The sequence below is a fragment of the Danio rerio genome, chromosome 11, assembly GCF_049306965.1.
Source record: "Danio rerio strain Tuebingen ecotype United States chromosome 11, GRCz12tu, whole genome shotgun sequence".
Classification (NCBI taxonomy): Eukaryota; Metazoa; Chordata; class Actinopteri; order Cypriniformes; family Danionidae; genus Danio; species Danio rerio.
Window position 1 is genome coordinate 2142613 of NC_133186.1, and position 15238 is coordinate 2157850.

The window sequence follows — 15238 nt, forward strand, 5'->3', positions numbered from 1 at the left end:
GACTGTGTGAAGAAACATAAAACAACACAAAAATACAATATATATGTTGAGTTCAGAGGCTAATCAACCGGAATCAGCTGAGGGGATTTGACGGCGCTCAAGTGGCCACGCCCTTAATTATGCAGACTTAATATAAGTGAATAAAAATTAAACGGATGAGTTATAGAAAAATCCACCCCCTCAAAGTTGTCATAAAGGATAATATTAGCTTGTACCAGGCTGTAAACATGTCTATATCAGCTGTAAAATTGGCCAATTTAGCATTGCAGTCAATGAACATCTGGAGTATATGGAGCCTGCCCCCAAAGGCGAGTCGATGAACTGCAGTTTCAGTTACTTCCGTGTTGAGTTCAAGAGGGAGAGCAGGAGGTTGCCACTTGGTATAGCTACTTCATTTGGCAAAAATTAGCTTAAAGTCTGCGAAATCTAAATTCACAATGTTTATTTTGCTCACTCACATTGCTATTTAGGTGAACAATTAATGTGTGCAAGTTAATCCACAGAAGAAAAAACAATATCTTTACTCAAAGTCTGAGCATCTGCGTCTGTGTGGCTCCTTCTCTGATGATGTCAGTTTGACCCTTCAGCCAAAACATTCTTAACCACGCCCCTCCTCCAGTTTACTATTAGAATAATAAGCAAAAAAGCCACGCCCCCTACTTAATATTCCATTTCAGTTAGAAGTCTCATCAGCATTGTAAATAAATGAAATAAAGCTGTTCAATAGAGATTTTTTTTTTCTAATATAGTCTTCATGCACAAATGTACAAAGATTGCGAAAAACAACTGAAGAATAAACATGTTTATTAGAAAAATGGGAAACTAAGCACTTAAATGCCCTTACAGCTTTGTCAAGTCATATGGAATAAGCAACCATAACCAGCACACCTAACTATACAAAGAAAAAAAAATACATTTACCGGGAAATAAAATGATGAAAGTCTATTTATTGTTTTAAGATCACTGTCCAGGGACCCTCATTATATATTTATGGGCCTCCTAAATAGCTCTGGGACCCACACATCAATGAAATGATTCACTCCTAAACAAAATCCAAAGTCTAATTTTTGCATAACAATTAATTCACATTATTTAGATTCAAAATATTGTATTATTGCACATGTATAGGGGTGTTTGACACAATCTCATAAAGCATTGTTGTTTTAAAGGGTCTGTAACTCACTGCAAAAATCTAATTAATATCTCAAGAGTCCAAATGCACCAATAGTATCTGGATGCAGCCTTTATGATGCAAGCTGAGACTGCATCACTCAGCGATGCAATGTCAGATACATTGCACTCAAATGGAGCTAGTGACGTCACGGTCACGGGTAGGGTTAGGGGTGGGGTTAGGTGAGCCCATTAAAAAGCATTGGATGCAGCCCAGATTGCACTGCACCAGGTCTGCAGCCAGACCCCTTTCAAATGCACTGACTGTTTCATGAAGATTAATAGGATCTGTATTTAAATAAATCATTTGAGTCAGTGATTCAACAATATATTCATAAATACAGTCACTTTCTTCTTTTCTAAATCAATTAAATGTTGAATGAATCGTTTGAATTGATGATTCAATAAATCACTCATTAGCACAGGGATTTGCTGCCTCCTCCAAGTGCTTTTTTGGTGTCAGATTTAATTATTTAAGACACCAGCACAAAAGCACACCCCACAAAATTATGTTTAATTTAAATTGCTGGAAAATACATGCAAAATCACACCCCTGTGCTCTGTCATGCGAGCAATGCTTCATGTTGAATTGTCTATAATTGGAAAAGTTGCATGTAATGTAACCGTCCTCTTAATGGAAACTCATTTGCGCTAACTGGAAAATTCACACCTCAGACATCACTCTTTGCATATATTAAATTACACCAGCTATAAAACAAGCCAGCTCAGAAAAATGTTTTGATATTTCACACTGTTCAGGAGCACATGATCCTCACGCGCTGATGTAAACAAGCCGCATCTTCTCCTCCGCCTATGCTTCACCACAAGGGGGCGTCAGCCAGAGCACTGAGGGAGGGGGAAACAGAGACGGTCTGAGCTGAAGAGAAAGAATTTGTTCACCCCAAAATCAAAACATCTGCAATCATTTACATACAAAAGAAGATAGTTAGAAAAATTGTGGAAACCTGCAGCCATCAACTTCCATTTGTTTTTCCTACTATGGATGTCAATCAATGGTTACAGGTTTCCAACATTCTTTAAAATATCTTCTTTTGTGTAGAACAAAAAACAGGTATAAATACTATAATATATACCATAATTTATACAGTAAGACACTGTGCTTTAGTATGGTTGAAAAACACTGTGGTAATAAACTACATTTAAAAGTATTGTATTGTTTTCATGTAAAACACGCTCGAGTGTTATAGTCAAAATTCAAGCGCTTTAAATGTCTGTCTGTGTCAATTTCTAGTTGTTTTGTAATAATTTGGCAATACAAATGACAAAAAAAGGGTAAAACTTTAGCATTGTTACATCTTTAAACACTTTTAGTTGTTGACAATTAGATGGTAACTTAAGATGAGCCAGTGGCTAATTAAAGCAAATATGTCTGCAAGCTTAATTCGTAAAACAGAAAAGCACAGAATTTGTGCACAATAATCACCTGAAGACACTGTCTTTGGCTTCTGAAAGCATTTGGTCAGCAATGCCATTGGAAAAAGGCTGAACTTCTAGATCCTCTTGCTTTTTATAAGAGATTGAATAGACGGAAAGTTACTCACAAATGTTAAATTAACAAGTAACACTGATTTTTAAAGAAAAAACAAAAGCACTGTGTAGAGCTTTATATATGTATATATATATATATATATATATATATATATATATATATATATATATATATATATATATATATATATATATATATATATGCATTACAGTGCTTAGCATATATAAGTACACCCCTCACAAATATATATTTTTTTTAATTCATGATTTTAATAGGAAACTATACAATATTATATTTGTCCATACATACAATAAAGTTCCAAAAACCATTACACCCAAATTTATATTTGATAGAAAACTTTTAAATACAAATTTAAGAAAGAGGAAAAACCAAGAAGCAAAAAAAAAAAAAAAAAAAAAAATGTTGAATATTTAATTTTGTATTTGTTTTTTTTTTTTGCAATATTTTGCTTACATTTAATTGTATGTATATGTTTGGTGACTAAAATATTAATTTAATAAATATATCTGTTTATTAAATATGTTTTGTTTAAATGCCATTGCTTATATTCACTGAGAAATGGAGGAAAATATTCATTTTCAAAATGGGGCGTACTCAATTATGCCAAGCAATGTGTGCGTGCGTGTGTGTGTGTGTGTGTGTGTGTGTGTGTGTGTGTGTGTGTGTGTGTGTGTGTGTGTGTGTGTGTGTGTGTGTGTATGTATATACTGTTATATATATATAATATATAATATGTTGCTGAACATATTTAAATGCTACACAAATGATACACAAAATGCCATTGTGAACTTGAAGGAAATTGACTTTACAGATCTGATCAGATCAGCTCCGAAAGGAACAATAGTGTATGCAAATGCAAAATCCATGTAGGGGGCAACAGCATTTTAGTATTCTGATTTTAAATACATACATATATATATATATATATATATATATATATATATATATATATATATATATATATATATATATATATATATATATATATATATATATATATTTATATATATTTATATATATATATATATATATATATATATATATATATATATATATATATATATATATATATATATATATATATATATATATTTATTTATTTATTTATTTATTTATTTATTTAAGTGTGCCAGGCATTTAAAAAAATTGCAGGATTTTCCCAATCAGACAGATGGAATTTTGTGTCCAAAACAGTTGCATCAATGCAAAAATGACCACTGAATCAACAGATTTTTGGTAAAATAGACTTTAATTTTAAGAATATTTAATTTTTGTGCTGCTTATTTCAATAAGGATTTATCCAAAACATTCAAATATTCCAAATAATCATACTAATATTCTTGTTTTAACAAGGAAACTAAATCAAACGTGTTGGTTCAATTCGTTCCTCAGTTTACTTCCTCCTCCCTCTTTCTAAGTTATCAATTACATTTACGTCATGAACTAGTCAATTTTCAATAATTAAAATCAGTCACATTACTTACATTTACATGAACTACTGATTACGATATATTTTTGCGGTACTCACCATCACATCATCCTCATTATCCTTTGGGTTTTTCTCTGTTGATTCATCATGTTGTTCACTGTCTAGTGCACTTAACGACAGCTCAGATGAAGACTCTAGTAGTGGCTTTTCGTCAATGGATGGAAGGCTATCGATGTAAGCTGTTAAAAAAATAAGATGATTTAATATAAAATCAGGACAAGCTCACTTTGACCAGAATTATACAGCAGGTAAAATAGGTATTTAACATATTATGATTTCTCTAGGTAAATATTTCTCTAAAGAACATAAAAATGATCCAGATTTTGGTAAAAATCCAAACATGTAAACAAACAACAAAATTAGGAAAATTAATTATGTGTTATAACAACGAAATGACACAAGAAGAGAGTACTGAACTACCCAAATGTGTTTAATGCTTTATATAAAAGGCTTTTTAGGGATCAACAGCTTCAAGACGGCTCTCGTATGGAGAAATGAGCCACAACGGAGTGAGATTTCCCCCCCCCCAGACTTCAACTTGATCGGTTATGTGGGTTTAATCTATAATTCTGATCTTCAGCTCATATTTTCTATTGGATTCGGCTCAGGTGATTGGTTGGGCCATTCTAGCAGCTTTATTTTCTTTTCTGGAAGCATTTGAGAGTTTCCTTGGCTTGTTTGGATCATTGTCTTGCTGAAATGTCCACCTTTGTCTTCATCATTTGTAACTGAAGCAGCTAATATTCATTTACACTGATGATGGGCTGAATAATAATGAGAGATTTCAGCTGCTGTCTGGACTTTCCATGCCTTTTTACATCTTCCATTCTTCATGTGTTCAATACTTTTCTTTTTATTGCACATAACCTAATTACTAAACTAGTTTTGTTTTCTTTTGTACACTACCTGACAAAAGTCTTGTCATCCATTCTAGTTGTAAGAGCAACAAATAATAACTTGATCTAGTTGATCATTTGGAGAAGTGTCAGAAGGTAGATTTTTCCGATGAATCATCTGTTGATCTGCATCCCAATCATCACCAATACTGCAGAAGACCTACTGGAACCAGCATGGACCCAAGATTCTCATAGAAATCAGTCAAGTTTGGTGAAGGAGAAATCATGGTTTGGAATTCATTCAGTATGGAGAGATCTGCAGAGTGGATAATCAACATCAACAGCCTGAGGTTTCAAGACATTTGTGCTGCCCATTACATTACAAACCACAGGAGAGGGACAATTCTCCAGCAGGATAGCGCTTCTTCTCATACTTCAGCCTCCACATCAAAGCTCCTGAAAGCAAAGAAGGTCAAGCTGATCCAGAATTGGCCAGCCCAGTCACCAGACATGAACATTATTGAGCACGTCTGGGGAAGATGAAAAAGTCCAATGAATTTTGGGACTCTGGGAGTCCTGCAAGAACGCTTTCTTTGCCATTTCAGATTACTTATTTATATAAGCCACATCTGATAACAAATGATCAACTAGAAGCCAAGTCATAATTTGTGGTTCCTACAACTTGGATAGGCGACAAGGCGTTTGTCAGGTACGGTATGTGTCACAGACTCGGTCCCAGTCATTCCCCTCGCTGGCCAGCAGAGGTCATCATCACCGGACTATTGACATTACGTCATCCTTTTACACTGATTGCCCACACACCTGACACACATCCAGTTAATCACTCTCCACACACATATAAGCAGCACACACATGCTGCTTCATTGCAAAGTCTTGTTCTGCCCTAGCTAGCACTACTGAGCGCTCTCATCCTTGCCTGCTTTCCCGTTGTGATCTTGCTTCATTTTCTGACCCAGTCCTGTCTGCCGCCTGCCTTGCACCTCAGCCTGAATCCCGACTTTGATCCTCGCCGCCTCCCTTGAACTCTAGCCTGCTTAACGACTCTGATACTAGCCGCCTGCCTCTGACCCATGCCTGCTTACTCATCCTGTGTTTACCTGCCGCCAGCCCAATGACAATATAAAACTGTGTTTGATGTGAGTTTGCGCACGCACAACATTTGTGTGCTATTTGTTATTAAACTGTGGATCCCTCTGTCTCAGCCACTTCGTTACAGTATGTATGGATTGCTTTGGTTGTTACCCACATCTGGTACAAATTTCAAGTCAACAGCTCCTTTAGTACTATGTTTTGTAAGTAAATAGTGTTCACTACTTATTTTACCCGCTCTATGCAAGTAGGATTTTGCGAACTGACATATAGGCGTAGCCGCTGCCTCGGCCCATTTAGCATCTGTCTCTGTGTCCAGCCTCAGCTCCAGAACATGGATGTGATCTAACAGCTCCTGTTTGTGAATGAAAACACTACCGGTCACAACATGCCATCACATATAATCATACAGGTCGGAAATATTGACGCATTTAGACCTGTTTCTCCAGCTGATGTTGCTCTTGCTCCTTCTGCAGGGCTCTCAGACTGGCTCTCTGCTCCTGTGCACACGATTGAGTTAGGTAAATTCACCCTCAAGTCTCCGATTTTTAAAATCAATTGAACTATACAACAGGAACCTCACACATTGATTATGAAGGCTGGGGGAAAAAAACACTAGTGTAAGCATATACGTGTGCATGTTATAGTGGTGTTTCATATCTATTTTGGTCAGCTTATTTACACGTGGTTTTTTTAGAGCAACTCTTGCCTCATACTTCCAGAGCAGAAACCTGACCCACATATGTGGACAGACAGCTCCGACTGAGGTGAAAGTTTAATTATAGGCCATGCATGTGTGGTGGGATATTTACCCGGTTACAGTCCTTCTCGATCCCAAGCTCCACTTCTAGCTTCTCACGCTCGCTTCTCTCCTCCTGGAGCCACTCTTCCTTCTTCTGGAGCTCACGGCTCAATTTCTGGACACGGTCCTTATCCAGCTTTACAGCACCATGAAATAAAAATATCAATTTTCACACTTAGATATTGTCTGACAAGTTTTAGCAGATTTGCCGTGTTGTTCCAGGAGAGAACCTCTCTTGGTGATAATTAAGCCCAGGGCTTTCGCCTGGTCGATAGAGCATGTAAATGAATACGAGATCAGGTAGTTCCCGAGAGCTCCCTGAGGTAAAGGAAGAAAGGGGGAGAAGGGGTGGATGGAGGGTTTCTTCGGAAAAGGAAGATAGGGAGTAATTTTAGCTGGGCTACTTATAGTGAGTTTGGATTAATCTGATTGGCTAACTAGTGATTGTAGATGAGGGACCAGCTGCGGTCAATCATATCACATGCTCCTCTCGAAATTAGTTTGTGAAACTTCACTTAATTCTTTAATTATTGTTAAATATTATTCAGCACAAATCCAGAATATTCTCCTTTCTGTCTGCTCCTTCTGTGAAGGAATTCTGTAGAAGCACAGGCCAGGCATGTCTTTATGTCAGTTAGTAACTCTATATCTTATTGCCCGCAAATTATCCAGATTTCTCACTAATAAAACAGAAATCACTCAGCTCGTGGGTCAGCAAGAGATAGCAATGCTTTGCCTTCTCATTTTGGACAATGTGAGATCTCTCAGATTTCATCTAAAATATCTTCATTTTTGTGCTGAAGACGAATGGAAGTCTCTGAGGATTGGAGCATGAGTGTGAGGAATTAATAAGAATTTTCGCTTTTGGGTGAACTAAGCCTTTTAACCAGGGGTCACCAATCTCGGTCCTGGAGGGCCGGTGTCCCTGCAGGGTTTAGCTCCAGCTTGCTTCAACACACCTGGCTGGGTGTTTCAAGTATACCTAGTAAGATCTTGATTAGCTCATTCAGGTGTGTTTGATTAGGGTTGGAGCTAAAATCTGCAAGACACCGGCCCTCCAGGAACAAGTTTGGTGATAACTGCTTTAAACCCTAGTTTGCTGTTGGGGATGTGATTTTGAGTCTTAATTTGGTTAAACTTTCTCTGTGTTTCAGCAAATTGAAAGATTTTTGGTGACAAATTTTATTTTTAAACATATTCTGGAAAAATGCTTTGCAATTTTCCAAAAACCCAACAATACACTCTGGGCAAAGTGACTACCCTGTTGTTATGTTGGGGATGTTTTTGCCCCATTGACTTTCATTATAGCAACATTTCTTTGATTGCAAATCCATTACACCATATAAATAATCATGCATTGTTGTTTGTTGCTGCTTTTCCCTGTTGGGAAGAGGTCAAATTTGACATTTTTTACTATTGATCATCAGTCGCAGTGCAAAAAAGCTTAGTTTCTGCCTTCTATATGGGGCACACACCATAATCTGCTGTTTTACTCCACAGAACTCCATATAAAAGTCCAAAACTTGGTAACACTTTATTTTGATGGTCCATTTAAGTATTAGTAGACTGTCTGCTAAATATCTGCTGATACTGCTCCTTCAACAGATGTTTAACTGACTATAAGAAGCTTTGCAAGTACATGTCAACTTACACTAACCCTAACCCCAAACTAACAGTCTACTTATAATCTAATGAGAATTAGTTGTAATGTAACTTAAATTCAGCAAACAGATCATCAAAATAAAGTGACACAAAACTTGCCAATTGATGATCAACGGTAAACGAAAACAAGAATGCATGATTTTACTGTGTCATGGCTTTGCAATAAAAAAATGCCATTATAATGGAAGTCAATGGGGCAAAAACAGCCCCATTGTAGTAGTCAATTTGAACAGTACACAAGGGTTAAATTACATTAACTACTGCTATTGCTCTCTCGAATAATAATGGTACAAAAGTGTCAATGGCAGTGAGAGAGAGAGGGCATATTTACTTCAGCACTCTGTCTGAGAGTCTCTCTCTCCTGGGCCCAGGTGGACTGTCCCTCTCGCAGTGCCAGATTGGCCTGGGACAGCTGTAAGCTCATCTGCGCAGACTGCAGCCGGACCTGATGCAGCTCTGCATGGCTGTGACTCTGCAAAGATCCCAGTTCACTCAGGTCTCTGCGCAGGGCTTCGGTGCTGCGCTCGCTGGCCTCCAAACGCTCCTGCAGCGTCCGCAGATCAGCATGCATCTGCTCATTCTCCAGCTGCACAACACATGTTAAAGTGCACATTAAATTAAAACTAACCATGTTGATTTTGTTAGCTCACAGTGCTAGTTTTGTGGTGAACAATTCATCATGTCATTCAGACAAACAATGGTTCGCCTTTGTAATCTTCAATTGAAATCTGAAGATGCACTTCCTGTTTGTGTTCAGTTCATTTCTCAGATTAAGTCTGTCTGTGGGCGTGGCTAACATACCTAACCACGCCTCTTCAGCTGTCAGTTTTGACTACAAACAGAAATGGTGAGCAGGAGGAGTCTGTTAGGTTGTAATAACTCTCCCGAAACCCTTTCCCCCATCTTTCTGAATGAAATGCATACTTTACTACATCTCATCAGCTCGCAGGAGAAAAATACAAGCCACGCCCACTCATTTAATATTCTGTTTCTCTAGGAACTGCGTCACAATACAGGTAAAAAACAGATGCAACTTCTGGTTCATGCAGACTTTAATGTTCACACACTGATCAGTCGTCATAGTTGGTAAAGGTAGAGCAGAGTGAATGAGAACGTACAACAAATATATATATATATATATATATATATATATATATATATACATCTTTTTACAATCGAACAATTCCATGCTAATCTCAACCTTTCAATGAAAAAAAATTTTCTTTGGCGACCCCTGATGAATAAAGGGGCTAAGCTGAAGGAGAATGAATTAATTAATTACTAACCTGCAAATCTCTCCTCTCCGTTTCTTCATCTCGCCTTTGAATGGTCATCTTTTTAACTCTTTCCTTCATTCTGCACAGAAGACATTTTCCCTGTTAACCTCAGTTTAAAGGGTTAGTTCACACAAAACTGAAAATCAATTAAAAATAGAGCTTTTTTCTTTCAGTCAAACCCAATCTAAGCTTTATTCAAAATTTTATATTGTGCTTTTCCAGCTGTACAATGGCATGATTTTTAGCAGTCCAAAACTGCTTTTTGTAACTTCCAATTGTAATGTGAAGCGGACGCTGACAACAGGATCCAAATGCAGAGTCTTTATTGAACAGAGAATGGTCAGGCAAGCAACAGTAAACACAGGAGCAAACAGATGCATAAGTGCAATCCAGAGTCGTAGTCAAAATAACAGGCAGATGGTTAAAAAGGCAAGCAGCATACAATGTAAACAAACAAAACAAAGCGAGTGTCAAAAACACGGCAAGGCAAAGCAAGGAAAACGCATCATAATGTTCACTCACAGTTCAACGAGACTCAGCAACTTGTGTTTGCTTGTGTGCTGACTTTAGAGTCAATGTAATCAATGAAGACTTGGAGCAGGTGTGTGTGTGTGTTGCATGACTGGATATTGTAGTCCACAGATGTCAAACTCAGTTCTAAAAGGGCCGCAGCTCTGCACAGTTTAGTTCCAACCCAAATTAAACACACCTGATCAAACTAATTGAGTCATTCAGGCTTGTTTGAAACCTACAGGTAAGTGTGTTGGAGTAGGGTTGGAACTAAACTGTGCAGGGCATCGGCCCCCCAGGAATTGAGTTTGACACCCCTGTTGTAGTCCATATACCGGCAGATTTGTACACTCTCAGAAATAAAAGTACGCGAGCTGTCACTGGGGTGTTACCTTTTCAAAATCTGTGAGTTTACCAGTGATCTGTAAGGATTAGATTGCTGGTGATTGTGACGCCAGTGAATGATCACTGTCGTCTTCTTCTCCGTCTCTTTAAGCTTTATATTTTGGTGCATTATCGCCACCGAAAAGACAGGCGTGATTTATTTTTATCTTTTGAGTTTGAATTGCAAGAACAGTTAAAACAAATGTGGAAGTTTAGTGAATAGAGACAAACAAAATGCAGTCTTGTCCAACTGGTGCGAAAAAATGCCCCTCATAAAAAAGAAGAAGACAACAGACGGCAGTCACCAGAAGTCAGACAAAAATGTTTATAAGGCTTTTAACATTTGTCTTGCAAAAATGCATGGATTCCCGAGATCTTTATTGACCCCAGAGCTGTGTGAGGCAATTTATTCATGATGAATCTACTTTATAGGTTATCTTTTGGATTGTTGATAAAAAAAAAAAACATTCGACCCCATACAGAAATATGATATATGGCCATATATGAACAAATATAGAATGTTATAGCTATTTGAACATGTACATAATTGTAATTCCAATGGAGGATGTATGTGTAAATATATCATTCACACACATATACAAAACAAACTTTAAAACTATGCTGGATGCATTTAATCTTTGCCCAGCACTAATATATATAACGTATATTCCTATTTATCACATTTTTATGGGTCAAGATAATTTCTTATATGAATCTGACTATTAGACTGAAAGAAGAAAGTCATACACACCCAGGATCCCATGAGGTTGAGTAAATCATGGCATATTTTTAATTTTTGGGTAAACTGCCCCTTTAAATTGAACGTTTGTCAGATATTATAAATAAAGCATAATATGTCCAAATCACCTTTCAAGCTCCGCCTCTATGTCCTGTTTTTGTTGAGTCAGAGTTGCAGAATCCTGCTCCAGTTCTTTGATCCGCTGCTGGTTTTCTGCTCTCTCAGCTAATAGTGCATTGAATTCAGCAGACATGCTTTCACTGCTGCTCTGCGCTTCCTGATGAGGAATATGATTTTAGGGTTTCATATATATATATATATACAGTTGAACTCAGAATTATTCGCCACCCCTGTGTATTTTACCCCAATTTATGTTTAACAGAAAGATTTTTTAATAACTGATTTCTTTTATCTTTGCCATGATGACAGCACATAATATTAGACTAGATATTCTTCAATATACTAGTATTCAGCTCAAAGTGACATTTAACTTAATTAGGTTAAAGTTAGGATGATTCGGCAAGTCATTGTATAACAGTGGTTTTGTTCTGTAGACAATCCCAAACAAATATTGCTTAAGGGGGCTAATAATATTGACCTTAAAATTGTTTTATAAATATTAAAAAATGCTTTTATTCTAGCTAAAATAGAACAATTAAGAAAAAAATATTATAGGAAATACTGTGAAAAATTCATGACTCTGTTAAACATCATTTGGGAAATAATTAAACAGAAAAAAAAATCACAGGAGGGTTAATCATTTTAATTACAATTAATAGATGCTGTTTTTATTTTTTGTTTTCGAACACCAATTTGCTATACCTTATATTATATCTATACCTTGTGTTTTTGCTCCAGTTCCTCTGTTTTTTCAGTGCTGTGCCTCAGGTTGGTTTTGAGCTGCTCAATCTGACTCCTCATGTCGCTTCGTAATATTTCAAACTCATCTCTGTCTGTCTTCCACCTCTGCCGCTCATTTTCCACATCTCCGTTCACAGCCTCAAACTTCTTATGCAGCTCATGCAACTCACGCTGACATCCTTCCAGCAGATTCTGGAGGAACATTACCAAAAAAAAGAAGAGAATGAAGTAATGTTACAGCATGACAGATCCAGCGACTCAAATCTGACACTAAATCCTAAAGTCTAAAAAGAGGATTCGTGTAGTAGTTCCAAACCTTTCATAGCAGAACAGTGGAGCATTTTAGAGTAAAATACATCTATGCTTCACTACTGAACGATTCAGCTACTTTCCATTTAATAAATGACTTTTTTGAATGTGCATGCAAATACAAAAATAATTGCTCCCATTGACTTCTGTAGTTGGCGAAGCAGTGGTGCAGTAGGTAGTGTTGTCACCTCACAGCAGGAAGGTCGCTGGGTTGCTGGTTCGAGCCTCGGCTCAGTTGGCAATTCTGTGTGGAGTTTGCATGTTCTCCCTGCGTTCGCGTGGGTTTCCTCCAGGTGCTCTGGTTTCCCCCACAGTCCAAAGACATGCGGTACAGGTGAATTGGGTAGGCTAAATTGTCTGTAGTGTATATGTGTGTGTGGATGTTTCCCAGAAATGGGTTCCAAATAAACCTGTACCACATGTAATTGGACTGGGGGAAACCGGAGCACCCAGATGAAACCCACGCGAATGCGGGAAGAACATGCAAACTCCACACAGAAATGCCAACTGACCCAGCCGAGGCTGGAACCAGCGACCTTTTTGCTGTAAGGTGACAGCACTACCAACTGCGCCACTGCATCCCCCCATTTTCGGCTTTGTTGTATGAATTATACAGAGCAAAGGCATGGAGAACATGCAAACTCCACACAGAAATGCCAACTGAGCCGAGCCGAGGTTCGAACCAGCGACCCAGCGACCTTCTTGCTATGAGGCGACAGCACTACCTACTGCACCACTGCGTCGCCAGTTATTATGTTCACAATAAATTTTCAAGAGCTTTCATGGGGCACTCCCAAGAAACGCGGGGCACAAGGTGACCGCCTATATTGCCTGTAGGACGGACCGGCCCTGAATAAACTACTATGATCACCTCAGGTATAGATTATGTGCTTTATTCAGTAATAAATGCTCTCAACATGAGTTTAAATACCATTTTACATCCCATTTAATACTATACTACTGAAAGCAGCAGCAGATAGTTCACCTCAGACCATGAAAATAAAATGAACGTCAGAACTGCGACTCAGTGCAAACCAACAACCTCAGTTACTCAGTAGCCTTTAAATAATGTTGAAGAGGTTAAATATGTATTCATTACATTATAACCCTCACTATTTCATCTGGAGTGCTGATGTTTTGAATGAATGGCTGGTATTTAAATGTTTCTGTTGTGTCACGTCGCGTTTGGTGCATACAGACATATTGTAGTGTAGTTAGGACATGGTGTAAGCTCATAATTTATAAGTGCTAATAAACAGTTATTATCTTAATAATAATCAGGTAATAAGCCAGTAGAAAATGGTTTGAATTACCAAAACATATGAGGGAGAATAAATAATGATTCACTTTGTTGTGTGAAATATCCCTCTGAAGCCTTTGGTATGTAAATAAGAACAGGGTTAATTGAAAAGCACTATCATTAGTCGAATCTTCTCTCAGATATCTTGATATACCTGCAGGATCAGAGCTTTTGGGACCACCAGCAGCAGGTCATCTCCGTCCTCTTCTCCCTCTCCGCTTTTCTCCAGTGTAACCAGTTCATCCAGAGGTCTCGGAGCGGCGAAGGTGAACTGAGAGCTGATTGCACAAACGTCGCCTCGTTCATCCACATACACGAACTGATACTCCTCCACACCCGGAATTGGCAGGTAAGATGCTGAAAGATTGTAGGAATAATGATCATAAATATCAAAAACAAGACACGCATAAACAGCCTGGTTGGGACATCAGGCATTTGCAATAGTGTTGCAACAGTATCAGATGGCTGATCATGAGTGTTCTTCTTCTACCAAGAACTGCAGTTGTTTTTGCACTTGACGTTTGAGAGCATGTGATATGCAAATGGGTCCAATTATACACAAAGATTTGGGATCAGTAGTTTTTTAGTTTTGAAAATAACACTATTTTTCTTACCAAGGCTGCGTCTAACACATCAAAAATACAGTAAAAACTGTTAAATTGTGAATTATTATTATTACAATTTTAGCTATATATTTTTATTGAATGTAGCTTGTAATTTAATATATTCCTTAGATTTAAAGCTGAATTTCCAGCATCATTACACTGGTTTTCAGAGCCACATGGTCCTTCAGTGATCATACTAATATGATGATTTGCTGTCCTGTTAATATTGATTATTATTGGAGCAAAACTATTAGTAAAGATTCATACATTTATTAGTGTTAACTTGTGAAAATTATGTTTTTCCTGCTTTCAAGTGTGGAAATCATAGTGTGGATAAAACAAAGCATTTTCAAGACTGACAATAATAATAATATTATCATTATAATCATCTTTTTATTATTATTATTTTTAAGCTTTTTTTGATCATCATGTTATTTCTGAAGGATCATGTGACACTGTAGACTGGGGCTGACATTTTGACTTTAAATCAAAGAAATAAATGACATTTTAAACTACATTCAATAGAAAATCAGTTATTTAATTTTCAACCCTGGCTCATTCTGAAAATGTACCCCTGTATACATTTCTGGAGAGCGTTAAATGTGTCCCAGGAGCAACGTTTTTTTTTTCTTTTGTAGTTCTTGTTTTCGCAA

General features: G+C 37.3%; 1 protein-coding gene across 11 annotated transcripts in view; it reads right to left on the minus strand.

The window, feature by feature from the left end:
* Positions 1-787: 787 nt before the first annotated feature.
* The window catches only part of calcoco1b (calcium binding and coiled-coil domain 1b), a 57267-nt gene continuing 42816 nt past the window's right edge, over positions 788-15238 (minus strand). For 2 of the 11 annotated variants that reach the window (XM_073915558.1, XM_073915557.1), the window contains exons 4-14: positions 14135-14337; positions 12351-12563; positions 11639-11787; positions 9887-9956; positions 8932-9186; positions 6949-7074; positions 6574-6636; positions 6404-6491; positions 4230-4369; positions 2615-2694; positions 788-2016 (exon numbers count right to left, since the gene is read on the minus strand). In XM_073915558.1, the coding sequence (XP_073771659.1) occupies positions 1989-2016; positions 2615-2694; positions 4230-4369; positions 6404-6491; positions 6574-6636; positions 6949-7074; positions 8932-9186; positions 9887-9956; positions 11639-11787; positions 12351-12563; positions 14135-14337 (1415 nt within the window). In that variant the 3' untranslated portion in view covers positions 788-1988. 11 annotated transcript variants of the gene reach the window in all.